Genomic DNA, 23,168 nt, shown 5'->3' with positions numbered 1-23,168 from the left:
ACAGAGAATCCTAATTTACAAGGTTCTGACAAGTTCCGAGTAACACTCGGCTTTTTATGACAACGACTTGAGATTTTTATGCCTTTTTTTTAATTTGCTCCATAAAACTCGAGTACATATTTACTAGTTTTGCTCGTACACATCACTAGTTCTTAGTATTGATTGGTTAGATTCGAATTAACTATTATAAAGCTCTAAACAATTATGAATTATTATTGAATTACTTGAAAGAATTAGTTAACTACAAACAAATTTTGTGTCTTTTCGCATGAGAGGTTGCAAGATACAATAAAAGTAATGACGTGCCCAATGTTATTACAAAAATAAACTTATGATTTATTTATTATAGTGATAACATTGAGATCTTCCTTGTCTCGGAATCAGTCATCACGAGGAAGGTAATCTTAACCCATTAAAGGCAATAATTATTTATAACATTTATACTTATTATTTTTGCACACAATACTCTTCATAAATATTCTTATTATATGGATAAAATATATGGCAATCTTTTATCATTCACAATGCTTATACATTGTCTATGCAGCATCAAGGATCACAAAAACATTTTCAATTGAAATTTCATTTGTAGATATAATAATACTTTACGAGATATTTTATTTTTTCTGGAAGACATAATTTTGAATTGTATTACTACTCTCGTTTGGAGCTAGACTTTTGAGTAATGCAGTGTCCCAATAAATAATTTATAATTTTATTTTTTTATATAATATTTGAATAAGTAGTCTAAACGACTGATGAATTAATAAATATTGCATTTAGATGGTCAATATTTCATACCTATATCTATGAGTAATATTGACAGTAATGGGTTAATTCGGATGCGATTTTATCAAGGTCGGAACTTTAGATAAAATGTATATATAATTGGATACAAGTACCGGGTAGTCCTATTAAAATCTGAACACTTTGAGTTTTAAACTTTAACTTCAGAATATAATTTATTAATTAACAAAAAAATACCGACATAATTATATTAGAAACTGATATCTGTCAGAGCTCTCTTAATCATTAATATAGCCGCCCTTAGCGGCAATGATGCATTCCAGGCAGTGGTAAGAGGCCAGGTACCAACTGTAGATGTAATTCTCTTTCATGGTGTCCAAATGCTGGCTGATAAAGGCTCTGAAAGCATCGGTGTTTGGTTGAAGAACACTGCAGTCCTTCCAGTCAACATGCACTCAAAAGGTGTAGTCGAGAGGGTTGGCGTCAGGACTATAAGGAGACCAAAAGTGTTTGGGCCAGAAGGAAATGTTGTTCACCAACCTTTCCTACCCTTTTTTGATGTGTTTGAGGCTGGTGCATCCTACTAGAAAAATATATTTCCATCAGGATAGTTTTCCTACACCCACGACAAAGTTCTCCTCCGAGGCAGTCACATAGTCGGACCCCGTGAGCCTATACCCGACAGGGAGCTACACCAGAGGCCACAAGGGCATGGCAGAGGCCCTTACCTTGTGTCCCTACCTACTTTGTGGTACTAAGTGACCTCATTTATTCAATCAATGTCTCCTATCTGTCATTCTGTCTGTTCCTTATGGAACAGCATCAAGGCGTGCGCAAATGGAAATTCGTTGATCACGTTAAAATGTACTTTTCTTGGCTTGTACGTGGGCTGGAGAGCACCATTTTTTTTTTTTTTTTTTTTTGTTCGTATGTAAATATTTGTGTATGCTTTAATATATTGAAATATGAATTAATTTCAATCACTCAACCTTCATTAGTTATAGAATTAGTAAGTGTATAAATTTTAATGGACTACCCGGTATCCGTTTAATAATTTTGATCTGAGCCGACCCGTATCAAAGAAAATGAAAATCTGTCTTATCTTTACTCTAAAGACGCTATGAAACGATCTCATTTTTAACGGGAGGTTCCTTCATTTATTTCAAAAGTAATTTTGCACTACTACTCTTTTTCAAATGTTTTGATATTCGTTTGACATACCCTATTTTTTTTTTTTTAACCTTCTGTTAGAGAACATCCTTTTTCAGTTAGTGAATTTGGTAAAGCAGTATTTTAATACATGAGAAACAGTCGACGTTGACTCAAAATGGCACTATTTAAATTATAGAATACTTTACAAAATATTTCATACCCTTTCCACTCGGAAATATCTATTAGAATGCTTGAAAAACATTACTACTTTAGTCATCCTAATAACAAGGTTAAATTTGAGATTGATGAACTATTATAGTAACGACATTATAATTAAGAAAATTTTAATAATTAATTTTGATAAAATGGAGTGTGATATATAGAATAACAGCTGATATTACATTAAATTGAAAAGAAGGAAAAAAGTAAAAGCAAGACAATGGCTTAAATTAATCAAATTCACCAAAATTTCATTGAAAATTGCAAAATTCTAAGAAAATACATTTTAACAATAAGAAAAGTTGCTTATTTAAGGATGTTTTAGGAGTATATGTACAAAACAGTTCCGGTAATAAATCTATTTTAAAGAGGGTTGAAGCAATTTTTATCAAAGTGAAGAGCACAAATATACTCATATCACTAACAAAGGGTTAACTTCATTCCTGCTATTTATAACTGCTTTTAATTGTATCCCTACTTATGGCCTTGAGACTAATTTAAAGGAAAATAGCAATAATAATAAAAACTCTTAAAAGGCCATAAAAATTGCCTTTTTTCCCCCCTCTTTGACTATTTTTTTTTTTTTATTATCTATATTTTTCTTTTTTTTCCCCATAAGGAAACTAACTTTGAAAAGAAATTTATATTAATTATGAAAAGATATTTATAATATGCTATTTATTAAACTAGGACTGTCATTATGACTGAACGATAAAACCATTAAAATAAATTATAAAGAACATCTCTCTTCATAATTTCTATGAATGTATAAATATATATTTGTCTCATTCAGTCTCCCCATTAATTAATTGATAATTGCCGTTATAATTCATATTATTTGGATCAAATACCTAAAACGATAAAGAACATGCATTAAAATCCATAACTCATCATATAAAGATAATAAGGGGCCCATTATTTTGTAGCTATATTCACCTATTTATAATTCTAAACAAATGTGGTTACAGTCGTAGCAGGTGGTCCAATGAAATCTGAACTTCACTAATTCAATCATTAATGAAGGTTGAGTGATTGAAATTAATTCATATTTTGATATGTTAAAGCATGCACAATTAGTTACAAAATTGACTACACCGCCGTCTTTGAATGCATATCGTTGGAGAGGAGGAAGGGCTGGAGGAGTTAAAGAAAACAGGCGAAACCATTTTCCAAACGCCGAGTCCATGCAATAGAAACCAGAGTAACGCCACTGTCAGCCATCACTAGGACGCCACGGCAGCGGTTGCCAGGCCTTCCTCAGCTGCCTGAGTCTTAAGTTCCATCCTGACTACACCTTTTGAATGCATATAGGGGAAGGGCTGCAGTGTCCATTTTAAGATTAAAAGAGCTCAGCCTAAAAGCCACTTATACATAGTATTAATTTTGTTGAAATTCAACTATTAATTAATAAATTATCTCTTGTTGATGTTTAAAATTCAAAGTGTTCGGATTGTAATAGACAACTCGGTATTGGATCAAATATCTGAAGAAGAATAAGAGATGGAAACATGATATTCTATTTAATATCATCCCATATTTATGTTATTTTTTATTCAATATGATTCTTATTAGCTGCCACAAGGGGCTTCAAAAGGGTCCTAAAGGGAGAGAAAGTCTTCCTGACGTATGTTTCATCCATTTTGTCCCAAGCTGCAATGATGGAAGACTTCAGATCATCCACATTCCTGTGGGAGGAATGACAGGCTTGCCTCTTCACAACGCTTCATATGCTGTAATCCATGGATTCAGATCTGGGGATGAGGGACCATATAAATTGGACTTAAGGCATTGTATTTCGTTGTTGTTGTTTTTTTGGGGTTTTTTTTTTCAAGTAACCAGATATCTTTGGTTGGACTTCTTGTCCATTCAGCCATTACGTTAGTGTTCTTCCTTTAAATTTAACTATTATAAATATGTTAAGTCGTCATATAACAAATCAAAAAAAGAAATAGTTAGATGTTGAACAGGATAATATGCAAAAGTACTCTTTCAATCAATGTCATAGTTATTTTTTATTAATCTAATACCAACCTTAAATGAAAGATCCATGTCCTTCCCTTAATATTGCCTATTTTTATCTTTAAGATATGGCTTTTTCATTTAAAAAATATGTAAAGATATTGTACGCTCTCAGTAGTAGGTTAAAAAAAATATCCTTTACTCCTATTCCGTTTAAAATCAAAGAAACCAATTAAAGAACAAATTAATGTTAAGATTTTTTAAAGACATGTAAAGAAAAGTTATATATAATATTTAATCATATCTGCTTGTGCTTTGAAGATAATAAAAGTAAAAGACAAAAATTTCGAAGAAAACGTCAAGTTTCAAAACTTATAAGCGTTGATCTTAAACTTTTTCAAAAAATTTCAAAATTTATTAGTCATCGTTTTTTTTACCAAATGCATATTTTAACCACATGGTAACTGAACATTTCCAAAAAAAAAGTTAGGAATGGACCAGTTTAGGCCTTACGAATGTAGGCCAAAAAATACATAAATTGGATGCAATCCAAACTTTGGACTTTTTGCCTTGAAGTTGACCCAGATGCCTCAAATCAGTTCCCTAACGGCACACACAGAGGTCCAGGACCACCCCTACTGGTTGGCAATGTTCCTTTAATACCGTGTGGACCAAAATCCGGATATTGTTTTGTTTCTTTTGTTCCTTGATTTAAATCTAAACAAAATGTCAAAGAAGTTACTTGTAAATAATTTTTGCTTGATACAAAAAATTTAGGGGAAATTCGGGGATTTTTTTTTTTTTATAGATATTTTCATAAAAAAAGGTATTTTAGGCAAATTATGCAGCCGAGTAAAAAATTTAAAAATGCTAAATTTTTTCCCAACAAGTTTAATATTTTGTGAATAGGTATGTTTTTTGAGAAAAAAATTCCCAATAATTTCATTTTCTGTAAATAGCTATGGATTTTTGAATATTTGGAATTTAATTTTTGAAATTTTTTGTGAATAGAAAAGTATTTTGCAAACGTTTTTCTCTAAAAATGTTAGTTATTGGATTTTTTTTAAAGAAAATTTCAAAAACCATGCCCCCTTTAATAAATATAAATATATAATTATACAGACACCCTTCAAAATTCGTGACAGCCTTAAACTTTATCCATCTATAACTTCAATGTAATTCTTAAAGATCTAGCTAGCCTTTGGCTTCCAGTGTATCTATTATCAAACACTTTTTAGTCATGCTCTATCAGAAGAAGGTTTTAAAGTATTTTTGTTACAATTACTCTAAAAATAGAATATAAAATATACAAGTTAAATAGAAACATTTTACGAAATAAGAATATTTTCGGAAACAAGTTTTTTATTTAAAGAAAAAAATTACTTATCAAAGTATTTATCCAAAGAAGTTTTTTTTTAATATATTAATGTGAAATTGAAGGTAGGAAAGGCGGGAGTTTACCTCAACAATTACTAATACTTTTTTTCACACAATAAAATCCTTTTAAAAAAAGAGGAACTTATTGATCAGGAGATAACATTATTTCATAATAAAATATACCTAATATAAATTAATCATATACTATGTTAAAAAAATGTTGAATCTATTGTGGTTTTGTTTATTAAACATTAATTAGTATCCTTCCAAATAAGGCACTGTTTAATTTGTCAATAACGTTGTTTGTGAAGATTTTTTAAGCATATCTACAGCGTGCGGCTATTGATTAACAACGAACTATGCACACGCAGGCAAGACGTTGTTTAATGTTTTGGTGGCTAGCCTAAAGTGTTTAGCGTCAGTTTAAAAAAATACCATCAATCAACAAAGTATTTATTCAACAATCGCAGAAAAGGGGGACTCTCTTTTTATGATCCGTGCTGGATGAGACAATGTTGAGATTGCAAACTTATTAAGTCTGGACAAAACCTTTGTCTAAAGAATCAGAATGTACACGGAATGAAAAAACCACATATTATCCGTTGCAAGACTCTTTTGAATGTGTCTTTTGAACTCTTTCTTGACACTTTTGGCACCACAAAAGCCCCGATGACAAATCCCTCTTGATTATAACTTTTGGATGCATATCGAGGGGAAGGCCTGCAGTGGCCTCAAAGCCACTGTAAGCCAGCACTGGGACGCCGCACGTGCTTGGTCTTCCGCCGCCGTATGTAAGCCATCATTACCGTTTAGGATGGCTATATTAATAATTGAGAAAGCTCAGACGCACATCTATTCATGTAATTAATTTTGTTGAAATTCTATTCTTAATTAATAAATTATATCTTGTTAAAGTTTAAAATTCAAAATGTTCAGATTTAAAAGGACCATAAAGGATAATGTTTTCATTCATAATGATCATTTCAAATCATATTGATTTTTGCGGTGATACAAGTGCCGTACATCTGCAGACAAGTAGTGCCGGACGTTAGACATTCCCTAAGGTATAATTAAAAAGCTTTTGAAAATGGGCATTAAAAGGATTTAAAATAATATTTTCTTTATTTTTTTATAGAAATGAAAGAGTTTATTATAATGTCCTGCTAAACATATTGCGACCATAGAGTTGCATGAATGGTTGATTGGCATAGAATAATCACTATATTCGGCAATTTAACAAAGATGAAAGAATTATAAATGGAATATTTTCATATTATAAGAAATATTCTCTTGCATATAATATGTAGAAATGTCCCTTGACGAGTTGGTTTTCTTTTTTGACAAAATTCCTTAGAAAAAAAAAACACATATTTTTTCAGTGAATATACTTTGTTGAATAATACAATCCTTATTGCACAAAGAAATTAATTAATATTAAATTAAAATCTAAAGCATTTTAAAATCCTTCCCTATATATGAATTTTTAATGTATTTCGATGAGCAATAAATGTAGTTTTTAAGTAAGGCCATTAAATATGCATAAATGACTCCGGGATTATCTTGATGAAAGAAAAAGAAAATACCGGAAATTGTAATATATATGTAACTGATTAATTTTTGGGAAGTTATCTTCTTTAATAAAACAAAAATGTTTCACTCCTGTGTATTTAAAATAACATCAACTCTTGCTTTATTTAATCTATAACAGAGGTTGGGTAACTATTTTTAGCGATTCCTCAAAGGAACTTGAAGTAAAATTAATTCAGCCCAAACTATATTTTGAGGTAGAACTTGGTTTTTGGAATTTTTTTGAAAAAAAATCCAAAAAATTTAAAAAAAAAAAATTCAGAGCGTTTCACAATAAGTTTTTTGAAAATAATTTCATAATATAAATTTTTTGGAAAAAAAAAATCAAAAATCCATAATTAAATCAATAATTAAATATTTTGGGCAAAAAACAACAACAGTTATTCACAAAAGTTAAGTTTTTGGAAAAAAGTTTCAAATATTATTGTTTTGAACATTTTTTCAAAAGTCCATAGCTATTCACAAAAAAAAAAAAATTTACCACTAATTTCTCGTAAAAATTTTTCATTTAGATATTAAAAAAATTGTACAATTGTTTTGAAGGGGATATAGGGAGCACTGTATAAAATAAATGAAATACTGCAGGCTTTCAGTTCAAAACATATTAAGAAAAGAAAAAAAGTTAGAAAGTACTTTATATAAAATTTCAAAAAATGAATGTGACATTAGAAGATGTTTGGCTCATCAAATCATATTTTGAAAAATATTATCAATCTCTTATTATTATTATTTTATTCTTGAGGAAAAAATATTGATTGAGTATCTAGGTGAGAGTTTGCTCATAAAAACGGGGATTCGTTGACTCGTAATAACTCTAGGCAACGCCGGTTACTACCACACGTCACTTATAAATGTAAGTCTATGTTGGATTTACTTTAGAATTGGGATCGACAAGAGAGTAATTAATGAAAAAGTTCTATAATCCAACGCATATGGACTAGGACTTGAGACAAATTGGGGATGTACTTTTTTACTTTAAATCACATGCTGTTTAAGTAATTACTTGTGATACTACATAATTGCAAGCATTTTGGGAATGTTTAAAAAATAAAAAACCAAAAATCCAAATGGTATCCCTGACAATTTGAAGAATGTTTTTGAGGAGAGCAGCTTACCTGTAATTATGTTTCAAGCAACTGTGACGAGGAGGAGAAGTAAATAAACATGTTCAAGAATAAATATAAAATCCTATATAATAATACCCTTTTTTGAGTTTCTAATACGTCGAGTCAGCTGCTTTAAATTACACAAGAGGCATCTCATGAAAAGAGCTGAAAGGAGGATACATTGGCTCTTTGTTTATTTGTCAAAGTAATCGTCTTTAATACATATTACTGAATAATATGTAACGATATGCTCATCTGAAAAGATATATGAGGCCTGTCAATACAAAAAAACAAGCTGGAATGATACTTCACAAAATTTAGTCTGGATTACTTTTGTATTCTTGGACGAATTATCGTCAATTTCTATAAACAAATTATTCTTATTAACCATTTGAGTGTGCCGTAAATGGCACTAAAATTAAACTCAGTTGATCATCACAACAAAAGAATGAGAAATTGATCTGATTTTATTCGAAAGGCCCCATTTTGGTGTCAATTTAAATGACTCAAATATGTATTTGTAAAAAGTAAAGAAATGCAATGGGATCTTTTTCTTGATTTTTCTTCAAAATTGATTTTATATTGACACACCAAATATATGAATAATGTCAATTTGCATAATCCTTATAGCTCAAAATGTTGTGATAGATTTTTTACCTGTATCTTTAGACAATTATGTAAATGTTGCCTATATAGATCGATAAAATATTAACATATCCAACTAAGAATATATCATGAATATTAAAATTAATTAAAAAATGAAAAAAGAAACTCGTAAAAAAATGTATTATTATAAAAAAATGTATAGCTATACGCAATCACCAATGTTTTTTATTATGGAGAAGTAGAGATGGAGATATATATTAACTTGTGTATTAATACCTATTCCTTTCATTTATTGAAGATGGAAACGTAAAAAAAATAATGGCGCTTAAATTTGATTATTATTTATGAATAGATTATAATTTATCAGATTTAATCTTTTCTTTTTCCCAATATAATTTCATAAATGAAAACTTTACGTTAATTACACTGAAAAAAAAACAATAGGCCTCAAAATGTATATATTGTTCAATACTTAGGGATGAGATGTGTGTAGAGGAAAAACGTCGTTAGAGATAAGAAAAGAAAACGGTTGATTTTTTTTTTTTTTTTTTTTGTTTATACAATATATTATGTTCTCATCTTTCGATGTTTTTGCTTCTTTTTCTACAACCAATATTTCATAGACATTTGAGGGTTGTTTGAAAAGTATTAAATAATCTGATCTGATTTAAATCTGATCTAAAGTCGGAGAGATGGCACTATTGACCCATATTGAGGGTTTTTTTTAGTTAGCAGCATCTCTTGGACGAACAAACACCAGCTTTCAGACAAGATCGGCCTATTTCTTTCTGTTTTGCATTCGTTTCAATCGAGGAAGTGGAGGTATTTTCAAAAAATGGGCGAAAAATAATTCCATGTGTTGATTAAACATTACTTTATGTAAGACAAAACGCCTCAAGAGACTAAAAACAAGCTTGATAAACATTATGGGGACTCTGCACCTTCTATTAGAACAGTTTATAAGTGGTTTTAAAATTTTCAGAATGACCATATGTGAAAATGAACGTTCTGAACGCCTTGTTGAGGTTATTACTTCAGAAATCATTCATAAAATCCATGATATGGTGAAGTTTAAGAGAAGAGTGAAGGTGGATAAGATTTCTTGTGCTCTGGGTATCTCGAGTTGGAATCCTATTTCCATTTATTTTGCCACAATGACTGCTTAGATTTGAGCTGGTGCATTGTCGTGATAGAAAATGACTTGTTTGTGGGCCAATAGTGGTTTTTTTTCTTGCAGTTCGGTTTTCAGACGATTCAATAACGATGAATAATAAGCACCTGTAATATTTTGAGAATTTTCAGATAGTCGAATAGGATTATTCCTTGCAAATCCAAAAGACAGTCGCCATAATCTTTTCGGCCGATTTCTCGAATCAAATGAATGCCAGAAAGAAAGAAGTATTTTTTGATCTGGCGGAAAGTTGGTATGTGTTCTTCAAAGAGATACTACTGACTAAACATAAACTCGATACGTGTCAGTAGTGCAATCTCTCGTACTTTGCATGGACTTTTCAAACGACCCTCGTATTTAGGTCAATTAAATACTTTGTATTCAAATTTCTTGGATGACTTGTACCCAAGAATGTTCAATATAGTTTGAAACCTTTATTTCATTTATGAAATTTAAATTGGCTCCGAGAATATGACCTTTCAAATATAATATATTTATTTATATTTCTTATTTTGTTAAGATGAATTTTTGCTAGTTTAAGTGTAAATTACGATGCCCTTAAAGGATTCATAAGAATTATTTGGTTATATAAATTGTTGATATTTTGTCGGGAAAAAAACAAACTTAATCCTGACTCAATTGATATAAAAATCCTCCTAGCTTGCTTTTGTGTTGAAATAGATGTACTGGGTACAGTATATCAATGAGTTCTTATACTATAAGTGGTATTAGTGTTACTGAAAATATATTATTATTTATTAACAAGGTGGGTAATTTTGAAAGTTTATCTACGGAATATTTGACAAAACTAAAGACGCAACCTCATGTACACTAAAATATCTTCAATCTTCACTTCTTCTTATAAAGTAATGCATACGAATGAATATGTTGCTAGAAATGTTGAAAATTGTAATTTGATTATTTCATTGAAATCTATATTGTATTCGGGCAATCAAACCATTGTATGATAAGAAATGATCAAGAGAGACCCCATTTTATTTTAAAATATTCCTTGGGTAACAAGTTGTGCAGGTGGACAGGTGATCCCTTAAGGGGATCAAAACCTATCCCCGCCACTATCTTGAGTATCAAATACTCCTTTTAATATACTATAATGCATCCCGTCCCACGGGCTGTTCATGTGAATCGCTTTTTCAAAAGGTGTGTCAAAACTGCGGTAGCCACTTCCCTGAGTATCAAGGATCCCTTCTAAGTTTCTATAATAATCCTTGGCCCGAGGGTTGTGTAAGTAAACTGTTGGTCCAAAGTATGTGTGAATCCCCACCGTCGTTGCTTTCCTGACCATCAAGGGCCCCTTCTAATATCCTATGATATATCTTGGACCACTGTTTATGCAAGTAAGCCCATGGTCCACAAGATGGGTCAAAATACCCCACCAACACTTCCCTGAGCATCAAGAACGCTCGTTATCTTTTATAGAACTCAAGGGCTTGAACTATTTTTGGCATTATACTTAAAAGGCTCTGTAAAGGTATATGAAACTTTGGTGATGGTTAATGAATCTCAAGCGGTTCCTCCAGGGATTTTTTAATATTAAAATGTATACCAAACAGATGAGCAATTTGATTGAACATGCTAAAATGTGGGTATATCCGAATGACTATAGCAACAAGTAATTATCTAATAAAAATTTTAATTAGAATCATTAATCTTATTTAATAATATTCGAACTACACGGTTCTATATTTTATATAAATTTTATTAGTTTCTTCAAAATAAACAGGAAATAAACTTATTTAAAAATATTCTTTAAAATCAAATGTAATCATTACAAAAAAAACGTCTTTTTTGAATATGGATCTTATTTACCTAAATTTTTTTACATTTATCCAAAACATAAACACATCCACCAAATAAACTACTTGTTGCAAAAGTTTGTGCTATTATGTTTGCATTTGCTATTACAGAGGTGTCCCTTTTTTTCAAGTGTACTTATTTGTTTGGGAGCAGGTGTAGTTTGTGCAATTGCATCGATTAAACCCTTGTCCATTGCCATCCTACAAAATTGATGCAGTCTGTCGCAATGTCAGTTGGTTCTGTTAGGAAACTTTATCAAAGTCTTGCAATGAAATTGTTTCACAATCAAATTACTCACAATATTTTTATCTGAAAATATAAATGAAAGTAAAATGACCACTCTATAAGAGATTTTATTGATTGCTCAGGCATTTTACAAACTGCCCGCTCTAACAAGCATTTTGCAAAATAGATAGGTAGATAATCTAATTATGTTGCTAAGAAACATAACGAATTCTTTATTAGTTTTCCACAAATTGACATTTTTTCATTACTTTATTTATTTCTTAATCAATTCCAATAGATTTACAAATTGTATAATCTAGATCGTTATATGTTCTAGCTAATATTCATTATTTGCTTAGGTCTTATATTCTTAAGTCTTAGCTATGAGTGAAGGAAATAAAAAGAAAGGTAGGACCGTAGGACTGAAATCCAATACAGTGTATTTAAGATTGAAATGATAATAATATACAAGACCGAAAAAAAGGTGGGGGGTGGGGGCGGGGGTGATTAAAAAATCAGTTCAATTGAAAGAAACACCATCTAGGAGATTCAAAGTTGATATTTTTACAATATAAAATGGACAAATCTCATATAAATCATGATGAAATTTCATCAAATGACTATAAGAATAAAAAGACGTTAAATACTACAGGATGTCAATTATAAACAAAGATATTTATTAAATTAAATCAAAGTAATACGTACTAAAAATCAATAAAAATGAGAGGATTTATACTTTTTTTTTTCTTCTTTTTTGATCGATAACGGACGAGATAATTAAGGTAATTTGAGAAAAATATCTTAATATTTCCATTGTCATTGATAATTTGTATCGATCAAGATGAAAATAAGATTATATAAGTATGTAATAGCGTATTTTTAACAGATTTTAGGGTCATACACATTATACATAGTAAAACTAGGCAATCGAGGGATATATTTTTGGTAGACAGTATGGTTTTAGTTATTTGTTGGTACCATTTTGAGATCCAATAGTTTAGTATGTTCTTAAATATTAATGAAAAAATGTTTTCATTGTTAGTGAACTTGGTTGTGCAGGCCTCAAAAATGAACAACATCAAAATTGTTCGTCACGTGAAAATGATCCATCAGTGTTTTGAACGTATTATTGAACGCATTTGAATTAGTTCTTGAAAATTTGTACTCAATTCCCAATAATTATCACGGCGGTTCAAAATCAGTTGGTAGGTTTGCTCATTCTTCTCAATACAATTATTATTAAATCATTGTTGGGGATTGTTCACAGCTAACTAATTTAAATTCAAGCAATCAACGTTCAGAACACAAATAAGGGGAAGGAACAATAGAAACAATGAATTACAGAGCAAATTGGTGTATTAGTGAACGACGTGATTTTTTTATTTTTAAGAATGTACTTTTTTAATGAGTGATTGACTAAATTTGATTTAAACACCAATAAACTTTATAGGATACAATATATTTTTTCATACCGATATTAGTCAGAGCTAGAAATGTAGCTAAATATGGTTTCATTCTAATAACAAGATCCCAAAGTTTACTTTGAAATACGGTCAGTCGATATCATGGGTTGGAGCAGTGAGGAACGTGCATTTTCTGTCGAAAACAAATATTACCAAAAAATTGTTTGACAGAATATTTTATAAAAAATTAATTAATTGCAATTAAGCTCTTGAGTTTTCATTGGTGCGATTTATGAAAATCACACAATTCCTTCAACTTTTAATATACAAAAAATAATTTTTCAATTCAATTTCATAATATGAAATTTGCAAAATATATTTTAATACAAATAACTCCACAAATAATGGTATTAGAGGAATAAAATTAGAGCCATCCAATCTGTTGTCAATCAAGAATCCTAAAACAATGCAATTAAAATATATTGGTTAATTAAAACAGGATTTATTTTGGAAAAGCAACAAAATCGCCAATTACTAATTACCTAATCATTCATAATTATGCCTAAAGATTAAAATTTGAATCTTTTTGTATAAAATCCCTCTTAATACTCGAAATCAAAAGGTATTCAAAAAGACATAAAAAAATCACCAGGTATTAAAATCCCGAAGTTCTGTCTATTCAGTGTATGGAGAATGGAGGACGTCACCTACCTTATACGATTGTTAAAATTTTAACGTTAAATTTTTACTATCATTATAAAACAAAAATAACGTTGTTTTTATTGATAAAACTTGTTGCATCATCGCACCCTGTATATAATTTTGGATTATAACCATTTTTTTTCTCTCGATGTAAAAGTAACCAGGGCAAAAATATGTTGACAAGTACCTGGTGGTACATTAAAATCTGAACACTTTGAATTTTAAACTTCAACAAGATATAGTTTATTAGTTAACTATAGAATTTCAACAAAATTATTACTAAAAATAGATTTGTGTCTAGCTCTCTTAGTCATTAATGTAGCCGGCCTTGGCGGCAACGAGGGCTTTCAGGCGGCGGTGGAAGGCCTGGTACATACCGCAGATGTAGTTCTCTGTCATGATTTCTTAGTGCTGACTGACAGTGGCTTTGAGGACCTTGTTGTTTCGATGAGTGACACTGCAGACCTTCACTTCGACAGGCAAAAAAAAAGGTTGTTGTTGATGGGAATGAATCAGGGCTGTAGGGGGCTAAAAGTGGCCTCTTGTCCCTTACAAGACTCTTTCCACCCCCTTTCTACAAATAGCTCTCTGGACAGTCCGTTGTGACACCCTGGGATATCTTGCATTGGCCCTCATGGACTTGAGGGGATTGGCCTGGGCTGTTTTCTTAAACTCCTCCGGATCCAATTTGGCATTTTTGATAGAATCTTTCTTCCTCTCTTATGCTTAGACTTACTGACGGAGTAGAAAATAGTACTGGAGACCACCCCCAAATGCATGGTGTGCTCGAATGAAAATTCGTTGATCACGTTCAAGTGGCATTTTCTCGACTTGTACACAAGGTAGAGAGCTCAGATTTATTTTTGTTTTACAACTACATAATTTTTTATGGTTTAATAAATCGAAATATGAATTAATTTCAATCACTCAACCTTCATTAATTATTGAATTAGTGAAGTAAAGATTTCAATAGACAACTCAGTATAATCCATAGTAACTACATTCATCGTTATAATTTATCCCTGTTGCTCAGATATAATCATATTATCAGCATAATTAATTATGATTAGGATGTATTTATTCTTTTGTAAATGTATGTTAATCGTTATAGAATAACTAACTTTTGATCATCCGCTATCAAAAAGTATAAAATGTACTGTGACAGTCTTGTAAAATTTAATATTAATTTGATTTCCTTTCATATATTATTATTTTTTATTAATTTTGAAAGGCTTTAAAATAAATATATAGTAATAAAAAAAAGTCTTGGAAATAGTGCATTAGCACTTTTGAAACCCATTAAACATATGACAGGGAAAAGTTAATTTTTGCTTTTTAAATACATTATATATTTTTTAATTCATTTAATTGAATTTATCTTTCCAAATCTAGCAAAGAAAGTTTTGCTTTTATTTTTTTCATCTTTAAGATCAAACAGAAGAAGAAATAAGTGGGATGAAATCTATCTACACTAAAAGAAAATAATAAATAAAAAGTTTCTGATATCATATTTTCTTAATCCATACCAGGTTTTTGAAGAAATATATAATGAAATTAGAATTGAGGATTTATTTATTTTTGTAAATAGAAATACTTAAAGAATTTAAAAGATATCCATAGATTTAGATATTTTCAAAGATAGAAGGTCAAACAACGTTTATAAGGCTTTTTGGGATCCTCTTTTTTAATATTAAAGTAGTTTTGTTTGATCAAACTTTTTAATTAATTTATTTGTCTTCAAATATATCGATTAAAATATAAGGATGTAAATCCTGAGCATTTACGGTATGTAAAAAGAATACCAAACATGAACATGGGAAACCTGACAATTTGAAGAATGTTTGAGATGAGAACGGCATAGATGTGTTTAGTGTTGTGTGAGTCCTTATTTAGAACTGAAGACTGCTGTCCCATTCAGTTAAGTATTGGTACGGTCCAGTCCTGCATATCAGTCCTAAAACTTAAAAATTTTGGTCCTTGATGATGTCACTCAACTTTATTTACATATTTTAATAGGTTTTTATACTGACAGTCTTAAGGACCGATTTGGACTGGAATCGTCATATTATTTTTCTTCACAATTTTTAAAATGAATTACAAAATATATATTTTTCATCATCAATTTATACAAATAAATCGAATAATGAGGATGAGAGTATGAATTGCACATTTTGCAGCGAAAAATTGAAATTTGACTATGCATTCTCTACGAGTTTGATAAGATCGATCCTTTGTTACAAATATGTAAAAGTAAGAGACAATCTACAAAACTGATTGGGTAGTGACCACGGATCCGAATCTTCCTAGGGCTTTTTAAGATGTAAGTCATCATCAGCAAAGTGCAGTTGATAATTTATTCTTGCAGATACAAAAAGAAAGTCATTCCAACAAATTTGGAAGGTGGAATAGATAAAGAACTCGACATTTTGGGAAATGTCTTCTACAATGGTCGTAAATTACTTGAAATTGTATTCCTGTCCTTTTGGAAACGGAGCATAACTTATCACTTTGTTTATTTATCAAAAATAATAAATTACGTAATTGTCATTACGTTAAGTGAATCGACAGCTGACAACAAAAGCTCTGAAAGGGAGTTGGGCCCTTTTAGTAAAAGCTACAAATAATAATAACCTCCCCATTGCCCTAGAAACTCTCATGAATCAATTAATAAAATGTCTAGAGTTCACTATTAAATAAATGCTTAAAAACAATCCCACATCCCCTAAACGGTTTAGTGTAAGAGTTAGCGCTCCGGTGTTAGAAGAGTTTCTATTATTATAATAACAAACTAATAAGTAGGATCTAAGCCCTAAGCCATCTCACCCTAGAATTAATTGTACCACATTACCCCTGTAAATTAGAACTAGCATCCTAAAGATGAATAAACTAACAAGAGCTATAAATCGACCGTATTTTTTGTTAGCCTGGTAACGCCGTGATATAACGATAATATACAACAACTGTTATGACGTTTCATGAAATCAGCTTTGAGATAAAAGAAATAAAAACCAGTGAGACATCCCTGCTAAAGGACTTTAGGCAAAGGGTGGACATTCAAGGCAAGGAAAGTAGGATTTAGTAGTTCTCAATTCTGATTGTCTTAAATTTAGAAGCTGCTACATGTTCCTCCAGGCACGCAGCCAGTTTGGCACACATCCAGTTTGAAGAGCCCCCTGCGCCCTCACAGTGAAAAGAGAAGATTAAGGGGGACTACGTCACAACAATAATACGATATTATTATAGGTTGGTGTTAGGAACATAATCTTTTATTTAGATTGAACTGTTTATTTTTCCCTTGGCCGCTCTTTCCTTGAACTGATATCCTTATCAGTATCTCCCCCCTTCACTTGTTTTTTGTCAGTCTGATATTTTTATCATTCCACGGTTTAGTCGGTCCACGCTATCCTTTTATTTGTTTCGCTCGTAGCTAATATTAAAGAATTTAAAAATGAAAAAATAATAAATTCTATCAAAAATGAGTATTTAACATTTTAGCCAGCCACCTTCTACTTTAAACTTCAAGTATCTTGTGTCTATGAAAGAAGTTATTCTGAACATCCGAAATGACGAAGATAGTAAATATATACTATATATCAGGGGTTGGAAATCTATGGCACGGGTACCAATGCTGGCACGCGCAAAATAGAAAATATTCCCGTAGTTTTGTGTGTTTTTTACCATTATTGTTGATAATGGCACATTTATTGATTATATATGTTGAAGTTGGTACTCCATGTCTCAAAGGTTACCTACCCTGCTATATATAGTCACTTTGTTTGAGGTTGAGAGTCGATTTAGAAGCTGTTCGTCTATCAAGCAACGACATAGAGGAGAATTGAGATCAAACAAAAACGTAGTAATCCCTTCCTGACATGGACTTACAATTATAACTCCCTTACCAATCATCAGCGTTACTCTCTGTCTTTCAATAGAAATCACACTCGTAGTTACACTTAATACTTCGATATTTTAGTCCCAACAATGAAAACATAATTATGAAAGTTTTAGAAAATAAAAAAACACTGTTCAGGAAGCAAAAAAAAAAAGAAATCGCATGCTAAAAAATGCTTAGGACGTACATCCCTTTTTAAACTTTTAAAAAGAAATTGTTTGCATTCGACTTTTTAAAATAAAAAATACTAAATGAATATAAACGAACCATAAAGGATGCTTATGCATGATCAATTATTCCTCTATAATATTTACCATAATAAATTGTTGAGTGAAAATTAATTTTTGTATAAATGCGGAAATTAAATCATTTGATAATATTTAATATGTATTTATTTTAAATAAAACGGATGTATTACATCATTTAAACTCGCGCAACCTTTTCTTCTTGTAGATCATTCACTATTCAGTCGGATCGTGGAAATGAGAGCGTTCCCCTAATTCAAATGGTCTCCCCTCTACAAATCCTTCCACCTCCAGGCTATGAGAACCCAACAACACCTGATTCATGGAAAGAACAATTACTCAAATCCACATCTCTCAAATCTGGAACTAATGGGCCCCTCAAAGCAACAAAAGTGAATCCTCCAACTGTTCCTCTTCTGGTTAGTAAAGGTCCAAAAACCGTTCAAGATGTAGAGTCGACACTTTGAAAACGCAGTTTTTTATATAAATTTATTATATATTCACTAATATCTACTTAGTTAATTGTAATTTAATTTTTTTTGTTTTTTGATTGATTCGTTATTTAGTTTTGGATAAAACAAAAATAGCTTTCAAAAGGTTTTTTTAAGACGACCCCTCTAGCTGGGGCGTCCGCAAGAGGGTAAGTTGGAGGGGCTAAAAGGGCTGTGTTGTCCCTCTCGCCTCAAATTTAGGAACTTGTGCATTTTAATAATCATTTTTTGTCAATAGCTATAGATTTTTGAAATTATTTTCCAAAAATTTAATTTTCTGTGAATTTAAATAAAAATTGTAAAAATTTAATATTTGAAATTTTATTCAAAAAAATTTAACTTTTCAATTTCTTTAGCCAAAAATTTAATTATTCTGTAAATAGCTATAGAATTTTGAAAAAAATTTCCAAAAAATGTATTTTATCTAATTTATTTTCTAAGTTTTTTTGGAAAAAACTTAATTTTCACTGAATAGCTATGGAGTTTTTTACGTCAGTTTTAAACAAAAATTTAATTTTCAATGAAAAGTTCAAATTTAATTTTGTAAATTATTTTCCAAAAATATTTATTTCCAACGAATAACTATGGATTTTTGTAATTTTTTTCTACAATATTGAATTTTTAAAAAAAATACAAAAATATAATTTTGTAAAATTTTTTTCCAAAAAATTTAATATTTGGAATTTAATTCAAAAAAATTAATTTTTTTTTACCAAGAATTTTAAATTCTGTATAGCTATGCAATTTTGAGATTTTCTTCCAAAAATTTAATATTTAATATTAATTTTTTTATTCAGTTTTAAACAAATATTTTATTTTTGCTGAATTTATTTCAAATTAAATTTTATAAATTATTTTCTAAAAAAAATTATTTTGACCGAATAGCTATCGATTTTTGTAATTTTGATTTTTTTTTTCAAAAAATTCTAAAAACCAAGCACCCCCACCCCCCAAAAAAAAAAAATATATACATATATAAACAAACATATAATTCTGCGGACGCCCCTCTAAAAATAGTTCTACAAAAGATAAGTGTCTTGTTTACTGTAATTGTATAGCAATTCAATCCATGACTTTGTTCCAATTTACTAGAAACTTAAACTTTCTTTTATTATTTAACATTTTTAAAGTCATGCAAAAACTATATTGTTTTCATAATCTTAGGATGAATCTCAAACGATTTTGTAGCATAAAGGGAGAAAATGTAAGTCATTAATTATGGATTTGTCTATTACCATTATAAATATCTATCTGTGATAATTAATTATATAATTTGTTAATAAAGAAATAATATCTGTTATTCATTTATGTGTTTTATTTAGATTCAGCTTACGGTGAATGAGTTCAACCATAGACAGAAATTTTTACTAAGAAATTTAATTTTCTGTAAATAGATTTTTGAAATTTTGAACAAAAAAAAAAACATTTAAATTTTAAAATTTTTACTAAAAAATTTTATTTTTGTAAAGAGCTCTTTACAAAAATAATATTTTACTTTGAGACTAGCTATGATTTTGTGGATTTGATAAAATAATTTTTAACAACATTCCAAACACCCCCCAATACAAATATATATATATAACCCTGCGAACGACCCTCATAGAAAACTAAAAACCGATCGATGATGCTGTTCGCTCACGATTATTATAATTTGACAGAAGTTAGCAAGCCCATTTTAATGACGCAACAAAATGTGTGGAAAATGCTGGCCCGTACTTTTATTTTGCTCTAAGAGTACAAGGAATCTAACTTAAAATATAAGATTTGCTACTTATAAACTGAGCATAAACCATTTGTATGAAGACCTGTCACTAATTTAAAATGTACCGATTTTTAATAACATATCTAGGACACCTTTTTATACCAAGGTAAAGTTCGCTTGGGGCATGACTTTAAAATCAAAATCATATGGTGAACTAATTTAAATTAATAATGGTACAACTGGTTTGTCTGAGCAATATTCCATTAATTTGTTAATGGTCTGAGCTGCTTGAAACTTCGAATATCCTTTTTTCTCTTCAATTTAATGTTCCATGTTTTTATTCTAATTCCTACACGCGTTTTTGCATAGCATTTAAGAATTTGTAGAGGATATTTGACTCCAAACTTGAGATTTAAAGCTTGTCTGTCCAATACTCGATATTTTTTGTCCACTTTTCCCTTGTGCATGCCACAAAATATATCTTTAAACTTAGTGACATCTAGTAGGAATGCATCTGAGGGAGCAATTAAACCTCCTCGGGAAAGATGAAGAATCAAAGGTGTTTGGGTAGACCATTTATCATCGATCTTGTAGGTGTATATGTAATTTTGTACTTCCGTGAGATAGACCCTGCAATGACATAAGTCATTCCTTGGTAGTTACAGTCCCATTTGTCAGAGGATGAATTTGAAACTGTCAATCCAGTTCAGTACATCTTGGTCAAAATCTTCTCCAATTGATGAGTGGGTCTAGTAATGCTGCTTAGTCCATTATTTGAAGATCTTCTGATTTTGGGAGGTGTAATCCGATTCAATTGTTGCTTAGCAATTGATTGATGTCGTTGAGGAGGTAACTCTTTGATAATTTCTGAGGACGCATATACTAAATCAAAACAGGCTTTAAGTATCATTTGCAAAGTGTTCCATCTCTATGGACGGATTCTGAATCAATCGATCATGATGTTGACCAAGACTTAAAAAGACCTCGGACCATTGCAGCTTATACTTTCTTCCAGGCACCATATACGGTTTGAGTTTTAGTTTCAATTTCAAATCGGTTCTTGATGTCAACCTCGTCAAAAGAGAGAGTTCCAATGCAGTCTACTTCATTTCCAAAATTAAGATAAATTTCGTGAAGAATTCGTAAGGAGTCTTTCTGAATTTTAGCTGATCTAATGAACCGTCATGAGCCTTTTTCTTTCTCTACTCCAAAAACACATAATCATTGCAATTCGTGGCAAATAATTAAACATTTTATCTTTAAAATTTGGAGTAAAATGAATGGGACACATAATTACGTTTGTGAATTTGTATGAAACTTTTCAGCCCTTCCAGTTAAGAGTCATCACAGGTTCCCCCACAGTATGGCCAATAACTATTTCAGTAAGATTTTCTTATTGCTATATGTTGCGTGAGAAAAATATTTTTATTTAACCTACATTTACTCATAATGCCTAGAGGCACGCCCTGACGTGTTTTTTTTTCTTATATATATATAAATTTATAGAATACTCTGTTTTTATGGGTTAAACCACAAAAGCTTGGTTGAATAATTATTTTTGCAAGAGACTAACTAGATACAAACTTAATTCGTAAAATGCCCCCTCTCTACAGCTAACATTGCCTTTACAAGGCCCGCAAACACCATGCAGGATGAAACCACGAAATCTTTGGACATATTGTCCCACTACCTCTCAACTGTACCTTTGAGATCTGCCACATTTTTGTGAGCTGTCGCAAGAGCCTTCCTCTCAACTTGGCCCCACTCAAGATAGTCGAGTAGGCGAAAGTCAGATTATGAATGGGACTACATTTTCCATCTCCAGAATCCATACAAGTTTTTCTTGCAGCCTTTTTGGATGAAAGAGCTTCTGTATGATGGGGGTAAATTTTGTTGCAACACATTCTGGGTAGTTCTTGTCCAGCCAGAGCTTAGTTACCTTATCCATGATGTTGAACAGGTGTGAACATTTGTTAATACTTGGACCTATTTAAACCCATGGAAGGTTTCATGTGCCTGCCATATGAGGCAATGACGGCAAGCGTTAGGAGTTTCTTCCGCAAGGGATGGGCTAAAGCAGCTGTCTCCCAACCCTCAATTAAAGGAATTTTAGCTTATTTCTAGAAAATTTAATATTAGTTTGTTTTTTTAACAAAATTTAATTAAATTTTTCAAATTTGTTTTACCAAAAAATTAAATTTTTCTAAATTTCAAAAATTTATAGTTTTGTATAAATTTGTACATCAAAAATTTAATTTAAATTTTTCTCAGGCCGGTGTCAGATATGTTTCCGTGGAGTGGAATGGTTTGATACTTACATTTATAATAAATTTATTAGTTATAACTATTTATTCGCCTCGAGGAAAACTTGTAAATTGGTACTTGAGTTTTATTAAGTAAATAAAAAAAGACACAAAATGCTCAGTTCGGGGCAAAAAAAAAAAAAAAAAAGTATTACTCGGAACTCGTCAAAACTTGCAATTCTTTTCTTTTTTTTCCTTTTTCGAGCCCATTATAACAAGTAAACCTTCCTAGAATTACTTCCCTTCTCTTTGAAATTTAGAATTTATGTTTTTTTAAAGGTAGAAATATGTTGACTTGTCTACAATGATTACTCGTCACCCCAGTTCGTTTTAAAAATAACCTTTGTTTGATTTTTTCAAGACTAGCTTGGAACTACTTAAGTTTATTTTTCTATATATTATCAATAATATACACTCATATTAATAAGCATCCTTCCCACCAAAAACAAATTTTTGACAAGCT

The 23,168-nt window shown here is 30.5% G+C and overlaps 1 protein-coding gene across 4 annotated transcripts in view; it reads left to right on the top strand.

Annotated features, from left to right (window-relative positions):
• Positions 1 to 20,004, top strand: part of LOC121130481 (protein turtle) — a 263,769-nt gene extending 243,765 nt beyond the window's left edge. For all 4 annotated transcript variants that reach the window (XM_071893658.1, XM_071893656.1, XM_071893657.1 and 1 more), the window contains one exon: positions 18,418 to 20,004. In XM_071893658.1, coding sequence (XP_071749759.1) covers positions 18,418 to 18,676 — 259 coding nt within the window. In that variant the 3' untranslated portion in view covers positions 18,677 to 20,004. The remainder of the gene's footprint in view (positions 1 to 18,417) is intronic.
• The last annotated feature ends 3,164 nt before the right edge of the window (positions 20,005 to 23,168 follow it).

The sequence above is a fragment of the Lepeophtheirus salmonis genome, chromosome Z (genome assembly GCF_016086655.4).
Source record: "Lepeophtheirus salmonis chromosome Z, UVic_Lsal_1.4, whole genome shotgun sequence".
In the NCBI taxonomy this organism is placed as follows: domain Eukaryota; kingdom Metazoa; phylum Arthropoda; class Copepoda; order Siphonostomatoida; family Caligidae; genus Lepeophtheirus; species Lepeophtheirus salmonis.
The sequence above is the reverse complement of the archived record's forward strand: the minus strand, read 5'-3'. Positions and strand labels throughout refer to the sequence as shown.